Raw genomic sequence first — 12,956 nt, 5'->3', positions numbered from 1 at the left:
GAAACCTGCTAAGAAAGAAACGCATCTAAAACCTGCAACTATGCACTTATTCTGACATGTATAACAAACTAAGCAGACAAACTCTTATTTCAGACATATGCACATAGCTCCCTCCCGTCCCTGAGTGCTTCTCACACACGTTCGCACTCGTGCTGCCTCTGACGTCACCCGGCTCGCCTACAGTACAGCAGATGATAGATCGCATCTAGCGGTCGCGGAAACGGACAGACAGTGTGGCTACTGTTCAGCCGCCGCGAGTCAGCGCCGGCCCCAAGGCACATCGAAGAAAGACCAAGAAGACTTCCTGTGTCGGGAGGAAAGTGTCAGATGGTGTCTGCTGCTGGTCGTGGGAGTGTATTCATTAAATGGAAACTATTTGCTTTGCAGTAAGAAGCAGAAGGAGGGGGGGAAAGTGTTTAAAAACAAAAGTGAATGGTTTTTTTTTGGGAGGGAAAAAGGCACATTAAAGAGAAAAACGATGGGGGGGCGTGTGGAAAGTGAGTCTTTCCTTCAGCATTCCTGACATTCCTTCAACTTCTCCTTTTTTTTTTCTCCCTGTGCTTCTTTCTGCACAAAACACCGTTGTGACCCACTGGGCTCAAAGAGGCGGAACAAATTAGATGAACACGTTGACGCGCAAACAAACGACAGAAAGGAACGCGGGGCACGAAAAGTGACAAATGACGCGAACAGCGCTGAATAGAGTGGGCACCTGTGTACGCATTACACTTTTACAGTCTCCTTTTGTCTTTTTTTTGGGGGGGGAGAGGGAGGGTTAGTGTGTGTCTGCTCTGTTAAAGAAAGAAGCAGAACTGGCTCCACGGGCCCAGATGGAGAGTCGGGAAGGAGGGGGGGTCCAGCAGCGGGAGTGAAATGACAGCGACACGAGCGAAGACGAGATGGAGTGTTATGACAATGAGTAGAAGGTGCAATAACAGAAAGTTTCTGGATGTGAGCGAGAAAAGTGAAACAGAAGAAACAACTCTGCAGAGCAAAAGAAGAAACAGCACAGCACAAATAAACGTCACATTTCCACTCTGACACAGCAAATGGTTTAGCTGGTTACTTCTAGCTTCTTTTTGGCAGGTGCTGAAAAGAGACATGCATGGAAATGCAGCTGAAGAGTGCATCGTGGTTGCTGAAATAACCCCAGAAAAACATTCCTACAAAATCGGCATTAATCAGCCTCAACTGAGCTAAAGTATCTAAACATTCCTCCAGTTTGCTGCATCTTTGAGCATAATATAAGTGACAGTTAAACACGACGTGAAAGATGAAATAAACTACAAAGTGTTGGTGATGCTTTCATCCGATAAATTTAGGATGTTCCTCGTGTTTCCTCAGACTCGGTGGCATCACATCTACAAAGAAACTACAGACGGTCATTATTATGGATTAACTCGACTAATATGGGAAAGGAACAATCTGTTAGCTTGATTTCAAATTGACGAACAATGTAAAAAACGTATAAAACCGACTAAGGAGAGCAGGTAAAAGGGAAAGAATTGGACAGAAAGTGGAGACACGAAGTAGTTTTTCTGTACGTTTCTGGATTTAGGTCCTAAAATCTGTGGAGGGTAAATTAATTTCTAATGCCAAGATGATGACAGAGACAGAGAGGAGCAAAAAGAACTGAATTATCATGTGATGACAGAAAAAGGAAAGTAGGCTAATCACAAGGACGAGGGGGTGGGGGGGAGAGGTAAAAGGGATTAAAAAGAACATTTTTTTAACATTAGAGATGAGAAGATATGCCTACATGTTGAAACATGTAGATTCATTTGATGTTAGAGCGTGCACACACACACACACACACACACAGATTTAAAGAGCAACTCTCAAGGAAACTAAAGATCTTTGGTTGCGAGGAGGCGAGCTATGTTTTCGATTAATTGGTTTATTTATGATCTGCTCCTATGTTCATTGGATTATTTTCAATCAAAGCATCATTTTGAACAAATGCACACACCCAGGACACATAAATCTCCAAGATTTAGAGTTCGTACAATATCTGAAGGCATACTGAACGTGTTCCCACGCAGATCGAACTAATAGAAAACTGACATCTCATTTTCAAATAAAGAAGAATAAAAACAGGAGGTCTGCACGAGTTTGACCATAATGCGAGAAACAAGACGACGCATCTGCGCAAGTGACGACACGTTGTTTACACGTGCGTGTCGCCTCTTGTATAATATTTCCGTGCGCTGCCAGATGAGCCGATTCTCCGTCTCATCCAGATGGCTGCAGCACCAACGCGCAGCTGGGAGTCCCCGACCAGGCAGCCCTGCTTCATCTGCGTGTCCACGCTCACAGCAGTGAGACAAATCCACCAACACGGTCCATGAAATCATCAGGATGCACCACGCCTCCTCTGCGCCGTCAATTTTACAGACAAAGCTGAGTCGAACAATTATATCGGAGTGGAACACGCCCTCTGGGAATGTTTAATATCTAACTTAGATCTGTCTTAACCTAATAATCTGCCTTGGAGTTGTGATTTTCTTTCATTTAATAATAAAAAATAAATATAAATCTAGATCTTGGATGAGCTCCAGTGAAGGTAAATTTAACCCAAGCCAAACAGGATGTTACAGCTGAAACAATGCTCCTGGGCTGACTCGGTCTAAAGCAACAAGCGTTACATAACAGAATGCCAGGGTGATTCAATTTGAGTGGAAAAAGGTGCTCAAAGTTTTTAAAAGGGTCATAAGGACTTTAGGAATGAGTCGATTACCGGTTTGAAGGTGCACCACAATGCCAAAACCACCACATTTCTTCATCATTTTGTTCTCACGCTTTAAATGCCTTTTAATAAGCTACAGGAGACAAAACATTTTCTAAATTAGTTTTATTTTGGTTTCTGCCCCCTCCTCTCCTACCTGTTGCTCTGAGCTGTCATTCAGCTGGAGCCGAGAGGGGGGAATTCCCCTAAACTTTATGCTTGTCAAACTAAATAACTCTCTTGTACATTTCATCCAGCAGATAACAGGCAGTCATGGCTCGTCTACCAAGGGAGCGTCACCCATCTCTCTTTCAACGTTTCGAAGCGAATGTTTGTAACAAGTTGCAAGAGTTAGCATGTTAGCAGGTGAAATACTGTATATATAGCTAATTACTTAACTAACATCAGCTTATCAGGCTCTCTACAAAAAAAGAGTAGAAGTAATATCAGTACAAGTACTTTAGGATTATTAATAAACTATAATAAATATAAATAAACCAGCTGGTTGACTCTGGCATTTTAGCTGACACTATATTCAAACTTTAAATTTATTTTAAATAATTGTGATGAAATAAAATTTCAGCCTTGGTCTTAAATATTACCATAAACAAAAATGTTATTTAAAAAAAAAAAGCTGATCACATTTCTGTTTATAATCTGTCCTGACTTCAGGAAAAAGGAGGATATATTTAATATTTTATTCATTTAATATTTTACACTAATATGCATATGAAATAATTATTATTAAGCTATATTTGATATTATTTAGGCGGCAAAAGCAATTAAATTATGTGATGCGTTTTCAAACTTTTGTTTTACCGTGAAACTGTGGTATGAAAACATCAGAAAACATGGCGGCTCGTGCCTAAATGACATCATGTGTTATTTTACAGAATGATAGCAGTTTCCCTTTCAGTGGGACAAAGAGGTAGCTGAGTCACTTTCTGAGCTGCTATTTGGAGAAGTGACGAATAGCGAGACAGGAAGTCTCTAAAAGGTGCAGTTATGCCAAAATTACTGGGTGGTGGACTCAGACAGACACAACAGGCAAAAGCCAAGACTGTTCACGACAGATTGTGTTCGGCGGAGGGCGAGAAAAACGTCTGCAGAGATCGTTTTCCTACCTGGGTTTCTTCCTGCACCACCTTGTATTGCTCCTTCCATACAGCAATCTTGGTGCCTTCATCCTTCCTCAGCGCTCTCTCCTTCTTCAGCTCTGGACTCCAGAACGTCTTGATGGAGTTCATGGAGGAGCTCAGCTTGGACTCTTTGGCCTCCAGCTATAAGGACATCAAACGCCGTCACTGGTTTTTCACTAAATGCTTATTTATTTGCAACAGAGCCACAACACGCCTGCAGTCACCGCTTATTCATACACTGGCCTTTAGTTTTGCTTTTTACTAACGTGATTTTTCTTTTTATTTAAAATGAAAGAAAGCAGCAAGTCCCAGAGGAACTGGTAAGTAAACAAACATTAGGATGAGATAATATGCCGTAAAATAAAATAAAATAAAGTCATTATTAGACCAGGGGTGTGTGTTCGGGTGGTCTTACTTCTCTGCGCAGTAGCTCGTTCTCTCTGAGCACTTCTCTTAACTGAGTCTGCAGGTCGGACATCGCGCCGTCTCTCACCTGGTAACACACACACACAAAGTATAAAATATCTTACTTCAAAACAGGCCATGAAGTCATGAGATCCTACATCTACGAACATCAGCTGATATCCTTTCACAAATTCAGACGGAGGTTTCCCATATGAGTGCATTATCTAAACTGTAGCCTGCACAGTAAAAAGTAAGAAGTTATTTTAGGTGCAGCCCTCTTAGATTGTTCCACCAATTGAACCAAGACGTGCTGCAGCAATAATTCATGATCAATGGATGAAAAATACAGGGATATATAACTGCATAACATGATGCATTATTTATGACCATATCTTCCTCATATCAATTATTTAATCCAGCTTGACATGAGCAGCCTGTTAAAGAATTAAAAATATCCTGGGTTAATTTTTAAGACAATCTGCCAAACTTGAATCAAGTATCTTCTGCAAATAGAACAAGTTCAATAAAACAAAGTCCAAGAAAAAAAATCCTGTCGATTAAATGATGGCAAAGGAGGCATTGCAGGAAAAGTGGTTCTTCTTTGAGGAGTAATTGGATGAAAAAAATATCTGATGAAAATGGAAGAGGACGGCTACTTCTTGAGGAGATGAGCTCTCAGGTGATGAGTCATGATGCAGAGGTAGTGGGAGGGCAAACCTTTAAAAAGACTTTATCAATGCCCACACTGTTCTTGTTTTATTGAGCCCGAGGTTGGCTTCCGAAGACAACAACACTCATTGAAGAGTTGGCTAAATTCACTTTAAGCATCCCACATCCTGAGTCCAAACAGGGCAGGAGCAACATTCATCTGCATGACTAAATATCTCGTTTGCCAAGCACACCTGACTCTTTTATTCTTTTATAAGCTGTGATTATCACTTTAACAAAACTTTAATGAAGATTTTTGAAATTACCTCCAATTTACATACAATTTCTTTAGGTTGACCACTGTATTTCTAAAAGGGATTAATGATTTCTGTTGCTAGGAAACAAGTTCATATTGCTTTTTTTTAAAAAAAAAACTTCTTCTGAAGTGTACTTTTGCAGGAAAATAAATGCACATGTAAGAAAAGATTGGGCTGTACTACAACTACTGTTGCAGCTTTCCTTTCTGCAGCATTCCTTCAGAAAACACTGACCCCATGTGTGAAACTGGTGTTTCAATATTTAGTTCATGAACTCATAAAGCAGAAGGAGAGCAGAGCGGCGCCTCACCTGTCTCATGGAGTGGGGCACAGTAGCCGCCTGTTGAGGCTGGTTCTGCAGCTCTCCGCCGAAAGCGATGGCATCACTGGGCATGACGGCTCCACCACTCCCCCCTGCTCCTCCACCTGTGTTTATATTGGGACTGCTGCCCATGACCGCTGCCCTGACCCCATAGGGGATCCGGGCCCCGGCTCTGCCCAGGGTCATGGTGCCTTTGGGCGCTGTCGGATTCAGCCCGCTGCCCATGCTCCCGATCCCGACGGGGTCTTCAGCTGTGTTGGTGAAGTACATGGGCCCGCCCGTGGCGTAGGCAGCGTTCAGAGACTGAATGTTCTCCATGGACAGAGTTTTGCCGGTGCCGGTGAGTCCGCCGGCGGAGCTGCTGCTGCTGTTTCGCCGGTGTCCTAAACGTGGCGAGCGGGGGAGGCGCGGCGAGCGCCCGGGGCTCCCGGATGCCGACCCGTTACCGTTGGACCCGACAACATCCAGCTTGGAGACAGAACGAGAGCTACCATACATGGCGTCTGAAGGTGCGGCGTGTACCAAAAACACTCAGGTCGAACAAGTAGCTAATCAAAAAACATACTCCGAATTACACAAAGTGAAATTAAAACATATTCCAATCAAACTGAAATGGAAAACGGAGAAAAATTCAACTCTTGTCAGTTTTCTGCTGCAGCTCCTCTTTACTCTGAGTATGTCATGGTGTTGACAAAGTTTTGATCAAGGCCTTCCCAACACACTCGGTAATCCACGGGCTTTGTTCTGCAGCAGCAATCAGCAGAGTGTCCCTTTAGATGGAGGCAGCAAGAAGAAACACAAAGCCTGGGATGATGGGATCACCTAAAGAGACAGGAAGAGACAAAGACTCCTGATTAGAAGAGATCAGTACAAAAACAGGACGAAATCACACAATTCTTACCAGGACTGGGGCTGATTCCTTTATTTATTTACTTCTTTATTGCAATAGAGTACTTTGTTATCTGATTGGGCCATTTTTGCAGCAGTGCATAAAGTGTATCCCACAGTTACTAAAACAAATAAAAGAATTAAAGCAGAGGATCACAGCTTCTCAGATATACTGTTTAAATCAAGATTTAGGTCATTACTAGAACTTAATCTGGAAATATCACTTTAAAATGCCTTTCAAACATAAGATTACAGCCCACTTTCAAAAAATGATAAATAATGAAACATTATTTTGCAAATTTGCATTCAAAAACAAATGGAGAAGTGAGAACTGTCTGCACCCTTCACAGCCAGGGATGAAAGCACCATAAATGTTGACATACATTAACAGAATTGTGAAACATGCACAGCTGATGTGTTCAGTTACACATTCTGCCCCGTCTTTCCTCCATCCCGACGCCTTAATTACAGCTCACACAAAATAAAGGACAGTTCCCCACTGCTGTCAAACACCAAGTGGCTTCAAATAACTAATAATTAGCTTTATTTTGCTTGAAAATAAAAACAAAATTATAAATAAAAAAGCACATTACTTGTTCATTTTTAACGCGATAAGAACATGGGATCAATTAGAACTCATGCCAAAAATATCAGCTGTCAAACGAATTCATTAAACACTGATAAATATCCCGTGTGCCGTGTGAAATAAATCATCTAAAACCAATCTGATTAATTCTAATCCTCGAATGTTTACAGCAGTGCCAATAATTCTGGCTGTACTAAGTTTTAACAGTTTCCTGTTCTTTTAAACCAAATTTATATGAACAGCCTTGGATTTTTTTTCTGAGAACCATCTCAGACATGACATTTCAAGCTTTTTCTTACGGACGCTCTAATCTCCCACGGCTCCTGAACTGTCCACCCTTTCGCTCCGGGTTTCAACTGGTTCAAGTCGACAACAGTCCAATAACTTCAAATTAAACTTGTCTTTATGTGTAACATTAAGCTATTTAACCTCAGCTGAGTGTTAGGAAGAGCTAGCTGACAGAAGTTAAAGAGTTTTTTCATTTCTCTGCACCTTTTCTTTGGTTTTTAACAGATTTGTCATGTTTTTTTTTTGTCCTCAGTGCAGATCAGTGGGCAGAGAAATGATAAAAAAAACAAACAAACACACACTGTGACACGTAAACAGGGACCATCTGCTCCATCTCCCTTCAGGCCAAAAACACACACCTGGAGAGAAACAGGCCATGACCCTGCCTCTAACACACACACAGCTTAGAAAAATTGGTTTATTTAAACGCTAACAAAAGAATCTGACACCTAAGTCGCTGTATTGAGGGTTGAGGTTTTCTTTCTGCTGACCTGTAGATAACATCCATGTCCTAAATCTCAATAGAAAGCCAAAATATTTAGCTTTAATAGCCACACACACACACACACACACACACACACCCTGGAAGGTCACCAGTTTATCACACGCCTATGCAAACACAGAATGGGTTTATTTCCATCGACCCGAGAACCTCGTGTTTCACAGCTTCAAACCAAAGGGTCGCATGATTAAATCACTGGTGTTTCTGTCGTGCTATTGGGCGATTTTCTTCCCACAAGGATTCACCGAAGTGAACGGGCCACAGCCGTCTAGGAGAACACAAACACGCCTATGGTGGAGCTGGTCTGATGAGCTTCGACATACTGCCCGTCTGCCTTTTTAAACAAATGTGTAAAACGATCCGACACTACCCAAAGAACCAGCCATTAAACTGAAAGTTAAAGCTTTACTGCGAACCAAGAGAGGGGAAAGCTAAATCATAGAAACACTGGCAAGTTTTTATTAGTTTTAAACCACTTTGACCAAACCGCTCCGTATTTTAAGGCCGTTCTGATCAGACCTTATGGGGTCTTTTTTAAGATGTTTATTTTCATTATCAGTTAAAAAATGCTTATTTTCTTCATAAATCAGTTACCTGTTGACCACCACACATTCCTACAGACTAACATGTCTCATGCAGTGTGTGTAACATTAAAATCTAAAACTTGTACAAATTAATAATATGATAATAGGAAGAAATTTTAGAACTGAGAGGCTGAAATATGAAATAATCCCTTTTTTAAAAATGGCTATTCTCAACATTAATGTTGATTATCTGCAGGTATTAGTCTTTGAAACATAAATTAACAGACCTGTAATTAAATGAACAAAATAAATGCCAACATTTACACTTTTTGCTTTTAAAAGTCCATTATTTTCCACACTAATTCTCCAAAACGTCTCAGATTGTTCAAACATCCATGATTAATTATTGCATAAACTTTAATATATTTGAAAATAAATCTAAGCAGTAATATGTTTATTTGGGATAATGCAAGCTATAATATAAATGCACTAAATGCTGTAACTGCTACATGATTTGCAATAATTAATATTAAAACAATCAACAAGAAAAAGCAGCAAACTAAATAGTTCAACTTGTACTATTTTCCCCTAATATTCTGACCACGCAACATGTCCACCTGTAGATTTTTTTTTAAATCAATAAGATTTTTAAAAATAAAGACAAATATACTAAATTCAAAGACGCCAAGTCATCCTAAAACCAGACATTTCAATCTTTGATTTGTCAATTTAGAGGCGCTCCATGTGGGAGTCAATAACTTATCATTTTCATATTGAACAGAAGCCACAATTTAAGATCAAGGACTAAGAATCTTTAGTCAAAATTGCCACCTTTCTTCCACACAAAGTTCCTAAATATCACACCGGAGCACTGACTCCCTTTTATAGGCTGAACGACAAACACTTATGTGATCCGAACGGTGAAAGCTTTAACTTAAAATAAGCAACTTGTTACCACTTTTAGTTGAAAGTAGCAGAAAAATGCAACAAGTTTAAGAGTTTTCTTTAAAAATATACGATTAGCAGTTAAAAAAAACGACGCAAAGCGATCATAAATTTGGTTTTAGCTGACTATGATGCGGAGAAAACAATGTTTGAGTAAAAGACTTTCACATACATGACATTCTAACCCGTTTTCTGCCTCCCACTTGTCTTCTTGATGCTCTCTCTTCCTCTCCCCTTTCACCATCAGCATTCCTGAAGGTGTTCAGCATGTTCTATTTATGAGACGTCTGTCACGCCGCACAATGTGACATGCGAAACGCGCACACGCCACTCAGGCTAAACTCGGCAGGCTGGGATTCCAGCGAATTTCGTGATTTTTCTTGTCAATGTTCGTGCCTAGCCTGGGGATCGGCGCCCACAAGAACACATTAAATTCGTGTCGAATATCTCCCCGCTCCTGTTGGCCTCGTGTGATCCGATGTGGCTGGAAAGAAGTCGCTGGTGCTGTCCGGAAGTGTACGTCTCACAGAGCCTGATGATTTCAAAAGATCGCCTGCTTTTGCAACTTTCACCGAGCAAACCCGTTGGTTAGGACAGGGAAAGTGGAAACCACGCTGAAGGTTAGCGTGTCTGAGTTCAGCTGGATGGACGTCCTCTCTGCCCAAAATCCAAAAATATTATCATTGTCACTGTTTTATGTTAGACTTTCCCAACTTTTAGTTTCAATATTTATTTAGTAATGCTAACTAGTGGTTCATAAAATGTCCACAAGTCAGAGTAGAACCCATGTCAGCATGTTGGTAAGAGGTTTAGGTTCTGTACTCCAGTTTAAAAGTTAGTTAATTATATTATAATGTATTATAGTGGGGGTTTTGCAGTGAAATGAAATGCTGTGATTAAATAAATAAGACAAAATGGCCGCAATGCTGCTTGTTCTTAATGAGACATACAGCGCAAAACTTTTTTCTTGTTCCAGAGTGAGTTAGCACTCTCCTTGTTCTTGACTTGCATGAAATTATTTGCCTGTCATTTAAGCTTTTTTCTGTTTTATTTTAAGCTTCACACCAAATGAATAAAAACAACATTACCAGATGTGAGGAAAAATGAGCATCCCTGCTGGCAAAGAAAATCAAATTTCCCTCTAAAACACCACAAAGACAACACCCAACAGCTGATATAGGATGATGATCTACTAGTGCATAAAAGACCAAAACTCAACGCAGATTTATCTCAGTATTTATACTGTGTTTCACTTAAAGTGACGCATCTAGACTAGAGCTGCACAATATACTGAATATATAATCTAATAAACTGAAAACTGATGGATGTCACAACATCAGTGTGCAAAACATCAGTATCACAAAAACATCCAAAAATATCTCCAAAACAAATTACATACAAACAAATAAAATAAGTTTGGCAATTATGTGGCCAACTCCTCCTCTTAAAGCCCACAGATGGCATTTGGAGAGTGCAGTCTTCTTCTTCTTCTACTACTACTACTACTACCCTGGTTTGTTTTTTCCCCCATACATTTTAGGCATCTGACTTCTCCTCAATACACTGTGCTATTCTAACTCCTCATATATCAAAACATGCAGCAGACGGCTGATATGACTTTTTGGTTTTTGTAACTTTTTCCAAATGTTTAACTTTACCATTACCATTTATTTACTATTTTCTCAGCGGAGCAGTAGAAGTAAAATAACTCCCTTAAAGCTCACCGGCTTTTCCACATTAAAACGCCCTAAACAACTTCTGACCAATCACACAATACTTGGCACAAACCTCTGTGAGAGACAGTTGGGTCAGGGACTTGAGTCTTGAAGGTGGCGGACGAAGATGCTACAGGAACAAAATGGCGCACTTTTCATCACGCAACCACGTGAATGAGAGCAGACTTCGTGACTTCTCATGGAGGATGACAACAGCTATAGTCTGTCCAGCGTGTCCCGTGTCTTCCCCGGGGTCCCCTACCAGTTGGACGTGCTAGATCACCTCCCTAGGGAGGCGTCCGGGAGGCATCCTTACCAGATGCTCGAACCACCTCAACCGGCTCCTCTCGATGTGGAGGAGCAGCGGCTCTCCTCCGAATCACTCGTTTCATTCTTCGATCTCATTCAGACAGAATAATCCTGGCTGTGCCACACCAAGCATGCGTTTTGGATCGTTGATGAATGTCTGATTGTCCAACAGTGGACGGCTGCTGCGTTTTGTCTTTTCGATGTTTGAAAAACCACCGCTGATTGTTGGTTTTGTGGGGTTTGGTAATGAGAGACATCCTGCTGATTAGATCATCAGCTCAGTGAAAAGGGTTTTAACAGCAGCTTAATAATTAATGAAGGGTTAACTGTAGCTGAAGAAGCTGGCCGAGACCGCTTTAAGACCGTATTTACAACTGTCCCAGCAAAACTTAAAAACCTGTGAGATTGAAAAGACCACGCCGAGACGCAGGCATCTCTTTGTGGCTGTGGTGGCCGGGAGGAAGTGCACCTCGGCCGGGCAGCGTAGGGACACATTCCCTTCGTTCGCTCATTATTGTGCACCGTCAAATTTGCGAATGCCAAACAGCGTGTACAGTCTTAGTCAGTTTAATAAACACGCCTGATAGAGGTAAGGGAAGCAACAATCCGAACAAGGACAGGAGAGTCAAGAAGCCGGCGGGAAGAAACCCGTTGTAACGCCGCAGGAGGAGGGAGGAGCTTCCTGGGAGTTCTGATCAGAGTGTCACATGGAGGATATATCCGAAAACCAACGTCTCACAAACCACGTGACCGCGAGCCTACTTCTTAACATCTTATGGAGTATTCCAGAACTTAAGTCTCTCAGCTGGCCTGGGAATGCCTTGGAATCCTCCTGGAAAAGCTGGAAGAGGTGGCTGTGGAGAGGGATTCCTGGGCTTCACTGCTGAAGCTGCTGTCCCTTTGACCCGACTCCGGAACAAGCAGATGATGGACGGACGGATGGATGGATTGACAAGAGGTGCAGCAGAAACATAAAAACACGTTGGTTTCCATTTATCATCATCATCTGGTGTTTTTGATCAAACTCTGAAAGCCTTTCAGCTTCCAATAAGTTTGCAAATGCAATTAACGGTGCTGCACTTTGGCTTTCGTTGCTTTTTTTAAGGCCGGCTCCAGTGCAGCCCCTCATTGTGTCACAGTGCATTTGTGCAGCCTGGGCCTCCCCGTGCACAGCTGTGAAGTGGAGTGCATGAGATATTGCTGTTTGGCTTTGAGCATTAGTGATTAGGCACGATTCCAGGCCCGTCTCAGCGTCGGAGCATAAAACTGATGGCAAATCATCATGACAGTTTGGACTGAATTCTGCACTTTGGAGTGAATTTCAACATGTAAACTTTTATTTGGAAGCTTTTTGGGTGATGATGTCTCTGCAGTATTGTATAAACAAAGACAGTTTTTCTTACTTGTTCATTGGTTTTAAGCAAAAGAAAAGGTAGATCCTAAATGAATTCAGTGAATAGCCCTATTAATGTTAAAATATTAGCAGTATTACGAGAGGGTAGCCTCCCTCCGCCTACGTGTGGGGGGACGGGTCCTGACTGTTGTTTGCGCTTATGCGCCCAACAGCAGTTCAGAATACCCACCCTTTTTGGAGTCCTTGGAAGGGTTACTGGAGGGTGCCCCTCCTGGAGACTCCCTTGTTC

The 12,956-nt window shown here is 41.6% G+C and overlaps 1 protein-coding gene across 10 annotated transcripts in view; it reads right to left on the bottom strand.

The window, feature by feature from the left end:
• LOC108235098 (ELKS/Rab6-interacting/CAST family member 1-like) overlaps positions 1-12,956 on the bottom strand; it is a 131,108-nt gene that overhangs the window by 113,346 nt on the left and 4,806 nt on the right. For all 10 annotated transcript variants that reach the window (XR_001808561.3, XR_005234431.1, XR_001808563.3 and 7 more), the window contains exons 2-4: positions 5,545-6,378; positions 4,280-4,357; positions 3,850-4,005 (exon numbers count right to left, since the gene is read on the bottom strand). Coding sequence is in view for 7 of the 10 variants with exons in the window: in XM_037981275.1 (XP_037837203.1) it covers positions 3,850-4,005; positions 4,280-4,357; positions 5,545-6,054 (744 nt within the window). In the remaining 3 variants the exon portion in view is untranslated. The remainder of the gene's footprint in view (positions 1-3,849; positions 4,006-4,279; positions 4,358-5,544; positions 6,379-12,956) is intronic.

Source organism: Kryptolebias marmoratus, linkage group LG18 (assembly GCF_001649575.2).
Source record: "Kryptolebias marmoratus isolate JLee-2015 linkage group LG18, ASM164957v2, whole genome shotgun sequence".
NCBI classification, from domain to species: Eukaryota; Metazoa; Chordata; class Actinopteri; order Cyprinodontiformes; family Rivulidae; genus Kryptolebias; species Kryptolebias marmoratus.
Note: the sequence above shows the minus strand (reverse complement) of the source record. Positions and strands in the feature narration are given on the sequence as shown.